This window comes from Sander lucioperca, chromosome 11 (genome assembly GCF_008315115.2).
Source record: "Sander lucioperca isolate FBNREF2018 chromosome 11, SLUC_FBN_1.2, whole genome shotgun sequence".
Classification (NCBI taxonomy): Eukaryota; Metazoa; Chordata; class Actinopteri; order Perciformes; family Percidae; genus Sander; species Sander lucioperca.
Window position 1 is genome coordinate 16,788,262 of NC_050183.1, and position 16,253 is coordinate 16,804,514.

Consider the following 16,253-nt stretch of genomic DNA (forward strand, 5'->3'; position numbering starts at 1 on the left):
CGCTGCATGAAGCGGACATGATTGTCGATTTCGAAAAGTTACAAAGAATGTTGGATACATCCCCCATATAGAGCTCAACAGTGGCCGCCCCTTTGTTGAACGGCTCTGGTTCTGGCAGTGATTTTTTCCCCTCCAATTACTCCATTGACGTTTCATTAAATGCTTAAATAAAGAGTTTTGGGTTCAGAACCAAGCAAACCAGCTACAAGATGAATCGTGATCACAAAACATTTGATCCGGCGCAAAAGAACATTTTAGAAAGGGCGAAAAAAGGCAAAGGTACAAGACTGTGTACAAAAACGATCATAGACTCCAACGGTAGCAGCTCACTATAGCTGTTTGCGGGTGTGGTAAAAATTTCCATGGTAACAGCGAGCTCCACCAAGAGAGGTTTCAGAGCCTGTTTGACGATTCAACAAGCACTTCACTTGAACCATACTGATGCCTTAAGAGCGCCTGTTAGTTTTAGTCACCTCCGATTACTTTTGGTAACAGATCAGTTACACTTCCTCTCTCTCTACGCAGGGGTGGAGGGCTGGGCCTGGTCCTGGCCAGCGCCGGCTTCGGCATGCTCACCGCACCCATCATGGAGCTCCACAACCAGAAGGGCTACTTCCTGCATCACGTGATCTTCGCCTGCTGCACCCTGCTGTGCATCATCTGCCTGCTGCTGCTGCCCGAGCCGCGGGGCCAGCCGCTGCCGGAGAGCCTGGCTGACGGAGAGACCTTCACCCGTCAGACGCTGCTACATCCAGGAGAGCAGCACCTCCTTCTCGCCAAGACTGACGGGGACTACTCCCGCGTCCACGACACGCCGCTACACCTCACAACCACTGGGGGCGCGACAGTGGCAGCAGCAACCGCTCTGGCAGCGGTGCCTGCCTCCTATGCCCTGGCCACCGGTGGGGAGGTGATTGGAAATAATGCCATAGCCAATGGGGTGTGAACATCATAGCAATAGTCTACTAGCGTGCTAATTATTGCTCAAGAACTTTAACATGAACAGAATGGTCATTGAACCTCAAAAACTTTTAAGGGGAAAAAAAAAAAAAAAAAGAATCTTTCGGATGAACCAGATGAACTCATTTAACGCCGAGGTTTGGGATGGTGACGATAATTCATTTGTGTAGTTTGTAGTGAATATGATTCATTCAGGAGTTTGCCAAAAATATTGTACTTGACTAAGTTTATCTTAAGTCAGTGTGTGTTAAATAATATGAAAGTCTTCAGTGGTGTTGGTGATTTCCTTGCACTGCCGTCCGCTCTGTCGAGAATGATTTGCAGGCAAGTGATGAGGGAGAGTAGAGCAGACTGGCTTTGAATAACGTGTGCTCTGTGAGTTTTCTGTTTGTAGTTTTTGACTCGTTGAGAGAGGATTCCACTGCATCTTATAAGTTATTTTGCACTAAATGTCAGAGACACAATCAAAGTGTTTGTGATTTTCAGCCAACACGGAGTTCCAGGGATTGGCTAAACCACTACCACTCTTTTTTTGCATGAAAGGGCACAAATACTTTTACATGTATTTTCTTCCTTTTTGTGGTCCCTCTGCTAGAAGTCCAATGTGGCACTTTATCCTCAGAGATGAGGTTAGTGTAGACACAGATTTTTTTTTTTTAGGGAAAGCATTCCTGCTACTAGTGTGGGTGCATGATGGTTGTCTGATGCGACGAACAGCCGGAGACCTTGGCAGACTGTATGTGTAGCCTGCAGAGACTGTGGGTAATGCTGAACAAATCGGAGAGTTGAACGGACAGCGATGTCCTATGACGCGTCTCGGGATTTAAATGGCTTTATCGTGATGGCTCTGTTCTTTTTAACAAAACACAGAATGTAATTCAAGAAAATCAGTATTTATTTTGTCATGCTGCCGAGGGCAATTTTGTTGCTTGAAATACCTCCTTAATTAGCAAATATTTCCACTCCCAACTCTCCTTTCCTTGTTCTCTGTACTGTGGTAATGTTGTAATCCTGCTCCTAGGATGTGTAACTCTAGCCAGAAAGCACAATATTTTACAGTTTTTTTTTGGAAATAAACGTTTGTGAAGATTAGAATAGAGCAGCCGTAGCCTGCGCAGACCTGGCCTAGTTGTGATTAGTGTACATTTATACACTTTACTACGTACGTTTCCCTTAGGACTGCATAAAAACGTAAGGTATGTATCCATTTACCATTCATTCATAGGATGATAAGCACATTGAATAGATAATACATCCCATTTTTCATCCATATATACCTTGAATCCAAATATCCTACATTTTTAAAATCATATTTAGTACACAGCACGTATTTTGAACACCCTGTATGGTTTACTAGTTTGTATGTTTTCAACAGTTAAACACTCGGAGGAAAAAAAATCCCACTAATGCTGTTTTCTAAGTGTTATTTTTTTAATATGATGCATTTGTACAAAAAGCCATAGGCCTCTACGTGTTTTGATAATAAACCACTTAATTTATTATGTCAATAAAAGAACACTTGATGTGACTGTTTGTGGTCATTGTGTGGGAGTTCGATTACAGTATTAGAATGAGTATGTCAGTCCAAAGAAAAAGAAGGAGAAGGAGAAGGAGAAGCACCTGCTACTTGATTGTTGCTCTGCTTCCTACATGTCCTCAGTTCTACACAAAACAAGAGTTCAATAAACAAACAATCAAAAGTGTTCCGGGTGAAGCTCCAGCTCCTTTTTGATCCTGTTCTCCACCGAAAGACTGAGGTTGGAGTCTGTCATCGGAAGACTGTAACTCACAAATACCTGCTTTTTGGTCTTCTTTGCTGCAAAAACAGACAGACAACAGACATTTATTTCACTTTTAGTTTAGTAAGTGCACTAAATGATTTGCTACAGTATACAGTTACGCTGAAGTTATCAGTCTTGGAAGTCGTGGAGACTCCAAATTATTTTTTGGTTAATGGACCTTGTCAGTGTTTTTGTATGTTTTAGCCTGTTCACTACAATGTCTATTTTTCAATACCATATAAGCAAGGATGTGTGTGTGTTTTTCACACATTTCAAGAAGCCTCTGCTTTTAGTTCCATTTGGGGTGGTATGAAAATCAACATGTGAAGACATCTTCAACATATCATAGTGAACATTATTATCGCTTTATCGTTTTGTGGCAGTGGTGGCATGTAAATTTACTTAAGTACTGGGGTTGCACGATATTGACAAAATGTGATGTGATATTGATTATGAATATTGCAATATCAATATTCATTTCGATATTTTTCAACATATGTAAAATTACAAACGTTACGGGAAAACGCATCAAAATAGATTCATAACAAAGTTTTCTTACAACACAAGGTTTATTTCAACTGACTGTCATATTGGACCGGTCCAACATGAATAAATAAATAAGGACCATGTCTACAGAACAGGACATTTTTACTGGTTGGACAGTATAAAATATATAATATAAAATATTCTCTCTCTTCTCTGATTCGATCCGTTTTGTTGTCTCTATCTATTTCTTCACTTACACTGTCACTCTGTTGAAATATGCACACACGTCACGTGGTACGCTCCATAGGGTTTGTCATGTAGTGGACCCGTGCGCTGACGTGCACTAACGTGCAAGTGGCACAGTAACCACGGTAACTGGTCAATGAAACATGATCATTATAGCGTTTCAAGCAGGCTCTAAATCAAACACAACTAAGCCACACAGCCAACGGACAAGACGCAGCGCTCCACAAAATAAACTAAATATTGCATACAGTACTTATTGCGACACTTTCGATATAATATTGCGCAACGTGATATTGCGATAACGATACTGAGTCGATATATCTTGCACCCCTGTTAAGTACTGCACTTAAGTACAATTTTGACATACTTGTTTATCTTAAATTGGCTCCACATTGACAAACTACAACATTCAAATGCTCTTACATGTATTTGTTAATGATAAACATGGAATAAAATAATATTCTATAATAACTAACAAAACTGTGGAAGGAGATATTCCGCATAATGAGTACTTTTACTTATGATACGTACATTTTGGCTGGTAATACTTCTGCACTTTTAATTTTGAGTGACATTTTGAAGTCAGGTCTACTACTTGTAATGGAGTATTTCTACTTTTACTTTATTTCTTCCACCACTGCATAGTACATAGACTTTTCTAAAAACGGTTATGGTGAAGGATGACCTAGCAGTAGCAGGATTTGGAGAACTGTTCGCAGTAAAGTTGAATATAAGTGGATTCTAGCAAATGAGCTAAAACATACAAAAACATTTGAATATCCACAAAATACAACGACACGACAGCTTTTTAATAACTTATTATAACTTTCTACATTAGCAGCAACAATAAAAGTCGTACATCATTACCTAATCTCTGTGCCAAGGAATTTGAAGCCGTATTGGATGGGTCCCCCATGACTAATGTAGATAAAGGCATCGAATCCTGCAGACAGAACAAATGATGAGCACAACAGCGGGTTGGTCTTTCTTCCAGGACAGAAATCATTAGCTCTCTGACATCCAAAATCTTTTACTTTAATATGTGTTTGTCAGGCCAAGTGTTCCCAATTGTGTTCAGCTTTGTTGTCTCTGTGGTTTGTGGTAAAGTCAGAAGATGTCAAGGAAAAGATGTATTCTATTTTGCCTGCTAAGGACCCATTACCCAACCAGTGGCACTGTGTGCTGGAATAATATTGAATCATAGGGACTTCAACATTAAAGTTCCAGGTCACCACTATGCAACAGAGCGACAGTGCTGTTCCCTTGTGGTATTTAACCATGAAAGCTAAAAGTGAGGAATGTATGATATAATCTAATCTAATATATAGAATCAATTAGGCGTTAATGTATAAAATAAGCATGCCTGTTTTTAGATATGTCAGGTTAATACACTGATGCAAAAATCATATAAAAATGCATTCTTACTTAAACATCAGTCCTACTTTTTGATTAACAATACTTTATTTACAATATTTTAATACCCCCCAGACACCCACTGGCTGCACAGGAAAGGGATACATGTACTACAGTATCGGTACTGAAAAGATCATCCCAAGCTCTGTACGTCGTAACATCGTTTCGGTTTAATGGGAGCGTGCCTATGTTCCCACAGCCCTATGTTCCCACATTTCTAAGATTTCTTTCAAAATTAGGCCCTATATTCCCACAGAGTAAAGATTGTTTTCCAAAATTGGGCCCTATGATCCCTTTCTCATTAATTTGTATCAGATTTGATCCCCCTTTCTCCCAATGTGGTAGCCAATTACACCCAACCTATTATTAGGGTTTGGCATCGAGAACCGATTCCTACTTGGAATCGTTTAAAAAATTATGATTCCAGTAGAATCGTTTCTTTATTGGAAGTTTGTTATCGTTGGAATTGAGTAATCGATAAGAACCGGAATCTAAAGGAAGAATCGGAATCAGAATTGTTAAAATCCAAACGATGCCTAACCCTAACTATTATCCAGTAGCAATGGACTACAGATGGAATGTAACCCTAACCCTAACATAGGCCTACTTTTAAGAAAAATCTTAGAAATGTGGGAACATAGGGCTGTGAGAACATAGGACTGTGGGACCATAGGGCTGTGAGAACATAGGGCTGTGGGACCATAGGGCTGTGGGAACATAGGGCTGTGGGAACATAGGGCTGTGGGACCATAGGGCTGTGGGAACATAGGGCTGTGGGACCATAGGGCTGTGGGAACATAGGGCTGTGGGAACATAGGGCTGTGGGAACATAGGGCTGTGGGACCATAGGGCTGTGGGAACATAGGGCTGTGGGAACATAGGGCTGTGGGACCATAGGGCTGTGAGAACATTGGGCTGTGGGAACATAGGGCTGTAGGAACATAGGGCTGTAGGAACATAGGGCTGTAGGAACATATGGCTGTAGGAACATAGGGCTGTAGGAACATATGGCTGTAGGAACATATGGCTGTGGGACCATAGGGCTGTAGGAACATATGGCTGTAGGAACATAGGGCTGTAGGAACATAGGGCTGTAGGAACATAGGGCTGTAGGAACATATGGCTGTGGGATCATAGGGCTGTAGAACATATGGCTGTAGGAACATAGGGCTGTAGGAACATAGGGCTGTGAGAACATAAGGCTGTAGGAACATAGGGCTGTAGGAACATAGGGCTGTGAGAACATAAGGCTGTAGGAACATAGGGCTGTAGGAACATAGGGCTGTAGGAACATATGGCTGTGGGACCATAGGGCTGTAGGAACATAGGGCTGTAGGAACATAGGGCTGTAGGAACATAGGGCTGTAGGAACATAGGGCTGTGAGAACATAAGGCTGTAGGAACATAGGGCTGTAGGAACATAGGGCTGTAGGAACATATGGCAGACCCCGGTTTTATCACTGAAACTTCTGTTATCATACACGAGTGGGATAATATATCTTTTATTTATAACAGTGTGGACTGAAACTGTGACTGAACAGCCTTCCCATAAATACCAAAAAGTAACGTTAGCCTAATAACTTTAGCATTCCTTTGAGAAACATCTCAAGACTTATCTAGCTAGTAGAATAATAGAGTGACATGAAAAGAAAATACTCAAGTACAAGTACCCCAATGTGTACTCAAGTACAGTACTCAAATAAAAGTACTACTGGTAGTAAGTAGTAGTTATACATTTGGTTGTATTTACTTACGTATCTGCTGCTCATTGAGACCGCCAGGTCGGACAGAACCGGACTCGAACCGACCCACAGGAAGAACCCTCCGCTGAGCTTCATCACATGAAAGTGTATGACCTGCTCCAAAATCTTCTCCGAAAAATTGTGCACCGTAATGGCGTCAAACACCGCTCCGTTTTGTGTGTCGTTCATTTTTGTTGCTGTTGTTGTTGTTTAACTCTAGCTACCAACCGTTTGAACTCGTGCTAGCTGCAAACAGAAACAGAAAGAGCTACTTCCTTGTGCAAGGAAGATGGCAGCCCAAAGCAATCGATCGTCAATGCGATGTGCAGCACCAGAGCAACTGATCTTAACCATAAAAAAACGCCACAAAAAGAATTTTGACTTAAAAGTAACAATAATAACACAGTGTAGACATACTCTGTTACAAGTAAAAGTCCTGCATTTTAAATGAGTACAAAAAGTATTACCATAAAAATGTACATTAGGCAGAACAGTCAATTTCAGAATCATATATGATTATAATTATCGATGCATTAATGTGTTCAGCACTTTAATATTGCAACTGGTAAATGTGAAGCTCATGTTAACTACATTAAATCTATGCTGGGTGGCTAAATCCATAATAATAGCCTACATCATAATTTATTAGTCGATTATATTTTGTATCAATAATCGGAATGTGCAAAGTAACCAAAGTTGTCAAATAAATGTAGAGGAGTAAAAAGCACAATATTTCCCTCTGAGATGTAGTGTAGTAGAAGTAAAAAAGTAGCATGAAAATTAAAATACTCAAATAAATTACAAGTACCTCAAAATTGTAATAATGTAGCATACAGTACTTGAGTAAATGTACTTAGTTACGTTCCACCACTGCTTACTGTGTAACTTAAATCCTCATGTAAAGTAGCATAGGTAACACTTAAATAAAGGGCTTTTAAATGGTATGAAATAGCTTTATTAATGCTCAGAAATCATTTTCAATGTGAAATCATTAACATTACTCACCAAAATGAATAACAAATGTTACTGACAATTTACCAAATATTAATCTTAGTTTTGTGATATTACAGCTATTGACACTGTTGTAAAGTTTAGCTTTGTATAACTGCTTGTTTTCCAAAGTGAGCAGCTGCAGACATCTTACTTTAACTTAACCGAAACCTCGTGTCATTTATTTTTTTCAAATAATTGCAATGTAACATTAGTGTAAACGAGAAAAAATGAACATTGAAATTTGAAAGTTAAATATACACTTATTTTACAATTGATGCTTCATGAAAACAGAGTACAAATTAAATAATCAATAACAAAATTTAAGTCATTAAGTGTACATATTTGCTAGTTACCCTGGCTACTTCTCCACAAGGCGATCAGTCGTCATTTCACAGTGTTAATTAATCCATCACTCCCAGAAAGTCTTCCACCAGTCTGTTGAATTCATCAGCGTACCTCAGGTGGAGATTGTGTTTACCCTCTGGCATCAGGTGTAATCTAACACAAAAAGGTCATTGTTATTTTGTTGTTGTTTAAGTGTGTGTGTGTGTGTGTGTGTGTGTGTGTGTGTGTGGGGGCTTGTTTAACTATATTTGTGGGATCCAAAAACCGGGAGTCTAGTATATTTGTGGGGCCAAAATGCTGGACCCCACAACTTTAAAGGGCTGTTTGAGGGTTAAGACTTGGTTTTAGGATTATGGATAGAATTAGGTTATTATTTATATTATTTAGTTGTGATGGTTAAGGTTAGGGTAAGGGGCTAGGGAATGTATTATGTCAATGATGGGTCCCCACAAAGATAGTGCCACAAATCTGTGTGTGTGTGTGTGTGTGTGTGCGTGCGTGCGTGCGTGCGTGCGTGTGTGTCTACGGATGTGTTGTATGTTGACACATACAAATGTAGACTAGGGCTGGGTACCAAATTCAAGACTTCTTAGGCACCGACCGAATTGCCTCTAAAGTATCGATTATCGAAAAAAATGCCTCGTCATTCAGTACCCCATTTCAATACCTAAGGAGTAAATCTCATCAGCGTCAGTGAGCCAATAAGCACGCAGCATGTTTCTACCAAGACCTAATAATGTCGGTGATTGGCTGTCTAACGTTACACGTCGTAGAGACATGCAGGGAAAACTCTACGTTACACTCAGAGACAGGGCTCACGTAGTAGGAGCTGAAAAATAAATAAAGATTTGTGCCATAATGTGTTATGTTGTAATTTCTTTTTGTTTTATAAAATAGTTATCAAAAAAAGTATCGTTTAGGAACCGGTATCAAAGTCACAGTATTGGTATCAGTACCGGTATCGAACATTTTTTAACGATACCCAGCCCTAATGTAGACATGCAGTTAAAGAACGACAACAAAGCCAAACAACAATAAGTAGACCAAGATGGATTATATGTATCCATTGATGGATGGATATATTTGTACAGTTTTACATTTTGCCTAGACTTACAAGTGACAATAAAAATGCATTGTATGCTCATAATGTACAGTATTTCTCCATTTTGTTGTGGTAACATTATGTGTCCACCTGCCAGGTGAGTGTGGATGCGGTGTGCGTGCGCACGCGTGTGTGTGTGTGTGTGTGTGTGTGTGTGTGTGTGTGATCTCATCCCACCGTGATCCCTTGATGTGTTTGAGGAGGCACTGTGGGTGGAAGCTGGGCACCATGGGGTCTTTCTCTCCGTGGATGATGAGGGTTGGACAGCTGATTAGTGGCAGAAGCTCCAGGCAGATACTCCCTGACCAGATGACATTTAAGAAAACATTTTCAATCAACTACTTTCAGCCGACTTTCATTGGAACATAACAAAATTAAGGAGCATCTCAAATGTATCTCCTCTTCCAAGGAGGTCTCAGTGTTTGTTTTCGGCTCAGTTTGTTGGTTTATCTGTTTGTCTTTCAACATGATTATGTAAAAACTACAGACCAACTTATGACACTTGGTGGAAGGCTGTAACATGGGCCAAGGAAGAAGCCAATTCATTCTGTAGAGGATCTGAATCCAAGGGTGGGTACACAAATTATTTGTCGCTTTCGTTACCATTGAGAGATAGGGTATTATTGCTGCATTCATGTCATGTCGGAATAATCGGCAAGATTTGTTCCCAACTGCATTAACATTGTGAGATAGGGCATGCCTTGGCGGATGTCTGCACTGTCCGGCTGCCCTTCTACTTCTCCATATGTTCCTTGTGTATGAAAAGCAGTAGAGATCGGGGCGGCCTCTAGCTCACCCAGTAAGAGCAGTCGCCCCATGTAAGCTGAGTCCTGCAGCGGCGCGGGTTCAAATCCAACCTGCTGCCCTTTGCTGCGTGTCATCCCCCATCTCTCTCCCCCTTTCATATCTATCCACTGTCTCTACACAATAAAAGGGAAAAGCCCCAAAAAATTATCTTTTAAAAAAAAAAAAAAAAAAAAAAAAAACACTGCAAACTCCCAGTAACTATATATTATCAATACTTTACAATCATAAACATGACAACTTCCTTTATAATTGCATTATGACTATGAAGCGTTTCCCTTCCATCTCTTGATTTTGTTATTTCTGATGGTTTTCAGTTTCAACTCCACTTGTGTAATGAGTCTGTAACAGCAATCTAAGTTGCCCAATTTCTTCATGGTTCATTAAACAAACCACTACCTCCTATTGTTTGCTATCTTTTTACCCCTAATAATCAATTTCACAATTATCCCACTCGAAAAAGCAGCCCAGCCTGCCTCCAAAATATTTTACTGTATCAGTAGCCTAACATGTCTCTTGTTTCTTTACTTTTCTTCATTCTTTATTTTCTCTCCTCATTTAATTGTTCCTTTCTTCTGTGCCTTTTTGCATAGACTGTGTTTAGCATGTTTTTATTTTCTATATGCTACCTTACATTGAATTATTTTAGGGAACCCAACATGTCAAACCCCTCAAATCAAACATGGATTTAGTACCTTCTGGTCTTTTTGCAAACTGTGCGATCCCATCCCCCCAGGCCTCCCAGGTTTTAGCAAAGACTTGTGCTCCATACACCTCCTCCATGGGCTGCCTCATCCTCGCACTCCACTTGGAGACATCACGCACCGCTACGTGTTGCCATGGACACACAACATACACAGTTAAGAAAGATGGCACCGTGCACAGTTCACACAGTTTGGGACTACGTGGGCACATTACCATTGTAAAGCTTGAGGTCCTGCTGGGAAACAAAGGCATTGCTTCCCCATACAACCATCTTGCTGATCAGGTCGGGGTTCTTTGCTGCTGCAATCAGAGCAGTGATCCCTCCGTCACTCCACCCCAGCAGAGAGAACTTATCAAAGCCCAATGCCTGCCAACGAAATGGAAAATACTATTAATTAGCTTTCATTCTTCCTATCGCAAAAGTATATGATCAAAGCACATATTTGCTTAACCCTCTGAGGTCTAGGGGCATTTCTTTTTAACCCTTGTGTTGTCTTCCCATTGGCCATGCAACTTCGTTTTTCTGGGTCAAAATTTAAAATTTAAACTGTCAGAAGCTTTTGTCGTTTTTTTTGACATTTGTTCTTTTTTTTAACCATGTTTTTTAAGCTTTTTCCGACGTTTTGTCACTTTTCCGGAGTTCTTTGTCGATTTTTTCTGCGCTTTTGACGTTTTTGTTTTCTTGTTTTTACTGACATTTTTGTCACATGTTCTTTTATCAATTCTTTCTTCAAATTTTATAAAATTTAATAAAACACCCACATTCAATGAAAGTAGTGAACTGATCATTCATTTTACTTGTGAAGAGCGCTGTACGGAACCATCCACGTTATTATTTTTGACAATTTGGTTGAAAGAAACCCAAATTTCTGACATTGAAAGTTGAAAAAAAATGGGTCAAATTTGACCCGAGAACAACAGGAGGGTTACATTCACATTTTAAGGATATATAAATCGATACCCATTTCTTTCATATCAAAATGTTCAGAACAGACTCCACAGTGATAACTTGGCCCTAAAGCTGAAAAGTTGAGGTTCGCTTTTTGAAATTTCTCAAATCTCTTGTGAAAACAAACCTAAACTCAAGTGTTTTGGTGCTTGAAATGAGTTTACAAAAGTCTTGGGTTCACAATGGTAGTGTAATATATGAATAAAATAGTATATAAATGTATAAAATGAAATTTTGAAATATTGCTTTTTGAGTAGGACTCTGTCACTTGGACTGGTGAATGACATCTTTTCAGAACCAGAATCATCAATCCCCTCAGGCAAATTATTATTATTTTATTATTTGTATTAAATCACAGTAAACTATGGAAAATACTGATGTGGACATTTGTATGCACAGATAAACCGAAAGCATAGATTTAGCATCCAGGACTATCATCAGTGTCAAAAAAACAGTGAGGATGCTATAACATGCTTCCTCTATGCGGCACATAATGGAGTGACAATCAGCCACTCAGAGCAGAGTGTAAATTAGACACTATTTGACTGTAAAAGCTTATTTTCTTAGATAAAGTGCAGATCAGAGGAGGCATTTTGAGGTATGATTTGTGCTTTAACATGTAAAGATTAATTGTGCAACAGCAAAATGCTTTGATTTGCTCATTTTAAATCTATTAAGTGCATCACAAAGGACATTTCAGTGTTTTCACTATTCTTCTGAAACCATGTATTCATTTAGCTGATGTGACAACTAAATACTGCACTACTTTTTTTTTTTTTTTTTTTTAATAACACAATTAGAATTTCCCACTTTTTTTCTGAAATACCAGCCGTACCAGCATCGTGCTTCAAAGTTTTCCTTAATTGAACAACAATTTATCAATCCATGCTCTCAGATTTACACAGCCATGTTCCTTCCTACCATATGATCCCGCCCCCCCCCCCACGCCAGGGGGGCTTCTTAGTAAATATGCAATTCAGATTGGTAATAATGATCACCCCTGGCTGATCAACAGACTCATAAGACCTTCATAAGATCCACTGCGTCCTTTGCATCCCTCTCAAAGAAGTCAGGGGGGAAGTCTCTGTCTGGGGGGCGGGATTGTCCGTAACCACGGGGATCCCAGCCCACTACAGTGAAGCGTTCCTTATTCAGAGACTTCAGCTGAGGTCCAAAATCAGTCCAAATGCACCCTGTGGAAGGAGAGGTTTTCACAAGCTTAGAAGACGTACATGTGGACGGACATGAGGCAGAGACACTGTGTGTGTGTGTGTGTGTGTGTTCTTATTTAACTATATTCGTGGGGTCCAAAAACCGGGAATACAGTATACTTGTGGGGTCCGGACAGCTTTGTGGGGCCAAAATGCTGGACCCCACAAGGTTAAAGGGCTGTTTGAGGGTTAAGACTTGGTTTTAGGATTAGGGTTAGAATTAGGTTAGGGTTAGGGTGAGGGTAAGGGTTAAGGTTAGGCATTTAGTTGTGATGGTTAAGGTTAGGGTAAGGGGCTAGGGAATGCATTATGTCAATGATGGGTCCCCACAAAGATAGTGAAACGCACTGTGTGTGTGTGTGTGTGTGTGTGTGTGTGTGTGTGTGTGTGTGTGTGTGTGTGTGTGTGTGTGTGTGTGTGTGTGTGTGTGAGAGAGAGTGAGAGTGAGAGATAGATCTTGTCAGAAAGACCAGAGATGTTGTTGTTGTATTTACCCAGAGCACCAGGAATCAACAGCACGGCGTGTTTCCCTCTGCCTGTCTGCTCGTAGTACAGATCCACTCCGTTAACATGCTGCCTGCCCGAGGCCAGCGAAGAGCTGCAGGGACACAGACAGGTAGACTGTGGCGGTAATGGTCACGGTGGTGGAAAAGAATAGAATCGCTCCGAAAAACATTGGCTTTCATTTGACAGTCACAGCAAAATCAAATATGACACAAATTACAGCCATATCAACATGACAACAATGTACAACATTGGCTTTAACCCTTGTGTTGTCCTCGGCTCAAATTTGACCCGTTTTCAAATTTTTTTATAACAGAAATATGGATTTCTTTCAACCAAATTGCCCAAAAATAACTTGGATGCATGAATGTACGTTGTATAGAAACCATGCAACATTCTTCGCAGGTAAAGGTAGTGATTACTTTCATTGCATTTTGGGTGTTTTATTCAATTTGATAGCATTTGAAGAACATGTTTAAATGGTTTTAAAACAGTCCCCTCCAGAGAAACGCGATGCAATGCATAATCAGCCAAAGTCCGAATATTTATGCGGGGGCCCGGGGGGCCGCATTTTTTTCAAATACGCCGCACTTTCTCCGCATACATTGCTTGCGTGATTTCATAATCCCCGCATTTTCTTTGCAAAAAAGTCACATAGGCCTAGATCTTAGCAGAAAGTTGAAAAATGTTGCGTTTACTTGTCATAAGAGAAGCCATTTTCCCCTGTTGCCATGAGAACATTCCCAGCACTTTCTGTGATGTAGTATGCTTGCTCATAGGAAGTAATAAGAAATGACTCTTTACATTAAGGTAGTAGCCTAGTGAGAACAGGGTGTTGGGGGAAATCACTTTTTTTTCTCTTTTTCATCAAACCGCAGTATTTGCAAGTTCCCGCAATTTCCTTGCATAAAATTGCATAAATATCCCGCATATTCCATCGCATTTTTTAAGAAAACGTGCCGCATAATCAAGGATTTTTGCCCGCAACAATCACAAAAAAGAACAAAATTTAAGAAGAAAGAACTTAAAAAAAAAAAAAGAATAATAATAATCGCAATTAGATATTTTCCTCACATCGTGCAGCCCTAAAAGAAACCCATATTTCTGAAATAAAAACTTCGAAAACGGGTGAAATTTGAGCCGAGGACAACAGAAGGGTTAAGGTTAGGGTTTTCTGTCTGCCTGGACATGCTCCGCCATCTAGTGGCTTTAAATCAAACTAGGTTTCATGAGGAATACAGCAAAAAGACGACTAAAGAACAGGGTAAGCATTTCCTGTTTTCTCGCTGCAGCACACCGTGGTTAAAGTCCACATTTCAATGTGCATATAAACATGCAAATATCAAACAGAAAACAGTTAGCCTACCAGTACGACTGGAATGACTCTTTCATGACTCTCTTAATGTCAGTTGTGCGTTTAAAGAAACGTCCTCCGAGTAAAAACAACGCCATTCCTCAGCCGTCCACTCCGCACAGACCGAGCACTTCTCCGCTGCCTGCAGCTCTGGTCCTTAGTGCTTCAACATTCCTACACTGTGTACACCTTATATACAGTCTATGGTGTACACACTGCAAGGTTGGGATTTTTACCTAGGGAATATAGGAAGCTGCAGTCAGTTTGGCACTTTCCACGTCGTCTTTATTGACAAAAGAAATTATAGCGAAAGTACGAAAACGAACCGAAGGGCAACTTTTACGGGGAGGTTAAATAGGCTACACCCCTTGGGCTTTACAGGAAGAATATTTCAGTAACACCATAGATTTGATTGATTTTTCTAATAATTTCCAGATAACTTTTCTTGACAGACTTAGATGTAATTGGGTGCAGGGAGACTTGTTTAGACTTTAGACTAATTTGTAAACTAAAAATTCAACTAAAAATTAATTAAATTAAATTAATTAATAATTTAACTAAAATTGTAAACCTAATTCTTCTCATATTTTAAGCTGTTTGTCTGTAAAATGCCTGTATAAATATTATTTTTGTTTGCCAAAAATAGCACCTATATCATATGGATGATCTGCTGGGTGTCACACATAAACTGGCATCCGACTTGAAAGTAACTCCTGAGGTAATGTGTCTCCTCTTCTTCTAAAAAAAACCACTTTTAATCATTAACATATCACATCCTCTAATGTGTATGCAACACAGCCCCCACCCCCTCCTCCCACACACACACACACACGCACTCACGCACACACATACACAATGATGGTGTTTTTTAATGTGTTAATGTTTACCTTATCACATCCTCCACAGCCCCCACCCCTCCTCTCACACACACACACGCACGCACGCGCGCACACACACACACACACACACACACACACACACACGTTTAATGTGAGATGTTTGTTTATGAATGGGGTTGACCCGCTGCTATCTACATGAGCTGATCAGACCTAATTTCTCTGTGGCAGGCAGCTTTTTTGTAAACGCCTCCACTCTCCTCTGCCTGTCAGTGCGTCTGAGTTGTGTGCCACACACTGAACCACACACAGGAACACAGCACACAAAGACGACAAAGCCGGGCTAAAAATACCTCGATCGCCGCAGAGCGATGTGTTGAAGATGTAGCAGAATTTACTGGAAATGAAGTGACAGAAGTAGATGTCCACTGAGACATGATTTCAAATAAATAGGGGGCGGGGATCTTTAGATCTAAGATAACATTTACAAAGTCTATAAGCAATTCTCATGAAATTAAAAAAAGTCATGAAGTAGGCTATCAAGCTGATGTTTAATTTGAGGATGTGCTGCTTTCCCCTGATTTATAGGCCTAATAGAGTGTTAAGTCTTGCTAGCAGCAATGTTAGTTAGTATGCCGGCTGGTCAGTCCACCACTTTGGTCCAGACTAAAATACATCAGCAACTATTGGATGGATTTCAATGAAATCTGGTATGTATATTCATAATCCCCAGAGGATGAATAATCCCACTGACTTTGTTGATGCCCTTACTTTTCTTTAAATGTGCAGTAGGTAAGACTTATAAAACTAACTTTCTGTCAT

General features: G+C 40.1%; 3 protein-coding genes across 3 annotated transcripts in view; 1 reads left to right on the forward strand and 2 right to left on the reverse strand.

Moving 5' to 3' along the window:
* The window catches only part of LOC116038108 (solute carrier family 22 member 23), a 28,058-nt gene extending 26,449 nt beyond the window's left edge, over nucleotides 1-1,609 (forward strand). Inside the window, exon 10 of the mRNA XM_031282308.2 lies at nucleotides 526-1,609. Within this exon, the coding sequence (XP_031138168.1) occupies nucleotides 526-946 (421 nt within the window). The 3' untranslated portion in view covers nucleotides 947-1,609. The remainder of the gene's footprint in view (nucleotides 1-525) is intronic.
* An 823-nt stretch (nucleotides 1,610-2,432) lies between these two features.
* On the reverse strand, nucleotides 2,433-6,943 carry psmg4 (proteasome (prosome, macropain) assembly chaperone 4). The gene is made up of 3 exons (XM_031282312.2): nucleotides 6,641-6,943; nucleotides 4,341-4,416; nucleotides 2,433-2,776 (listed from the first exon to the last, which is right to left on the reverse strand). Exons 1-3 carry the CDS (start codon nucleotides 6,815-6,817, stop codon nucleotides 2,655-2,657), a joined length of 375 nt encoding a protein of 124 aa, XP_031138172.1. The 5' UTR covers nucleotides 6,818-6,943; the 3' UTR covers nucleotides 2,433-2,654.
* Nucleotides 6,944-7,795: 852 nt separating this feature from the next.
* Nucleotides 7,796-14,917, reverse strand: bphl (biphenyl hydrolase like). Its single transcript, XM_031282309.2, has 8 exons — nucleotides 14,808-14,917; nucleotides 14,608-14,774; nucleotides 13,232-13,335; nucleotides 12,553-12,719; nucleotides 10,791-10,944; nucleotides 10,568-10,699; nucleotides 9,246-9,369; nucleotides 7,796-8,119 (listed from the first exon to the last, which is right to left on the reverse strand). Exons 2-8 carry the CDS (start codon nucleotides 14,691-14,693, stop codon nucleotides 8,023-8,025), a joined length of 864 nt encoding a protein of 287 aa, XP_031138169.1. The 5' UTR covers nucleotides 14,694-14,774; nucleotides 14,808-14,917; the 3' UTR covers nucleotides 7,796-8,022.
* Nucleotides 14,918-16,253: the final 1,336 nt, after the last annotated feature.

What these genes read in the sequence shown, in the direction of transcription:
- psmg4 (XM_031282312.2), bottom strand. Translation starts at nt 6,817, where the DNA reads ATGAACGACACACAAAACGGAGCGGTGTTTGACGCCATTACGGTGCAC. An exon ending in TCTCAATGAGCAGCAGATAC is followed by an intron (nt 4,417 to 6,640) that starts GTAAGTAAATAC and finishes TTCTGTCTGCAG; the next exon opens with GATTCGATGCCTTTATCTAC. An exon ending in TTCCTTGGCACAGAGATTAG is followed by an intron (nt 2,777 to 4,340) that starts GTAATGATGTAC and finishes CTGTTTTTGCAG; the next exon opens with CAAAGAAGACCAAAAAGCAG.
- bphl (XM_031282309.2), bottom strand. Translation starts at nt 14,693, where the DNA reads ATGGCGTTGTTTTTACTCGGAGGACGTTTCTTTAAACGCACAACTGAC. An exon ending in GTTTGCAAAAAGACCAGAAG is followed by an intron (nt 9,370 to 10,567) that starts GTACTAAATCCA and finishes TCATCTGGTCAG; the next exon opens with GGAGTATCTGCCTGGAGCTT. An exon ending in AAACACATCAAGGGATCACG is followed by an intron (nt 8,120 to 9,245) that starts GTGGGATGAGAT and finishes TTTTTGTGTTAG; the next exon opens with ATTACACCTGATGCCAGAGG.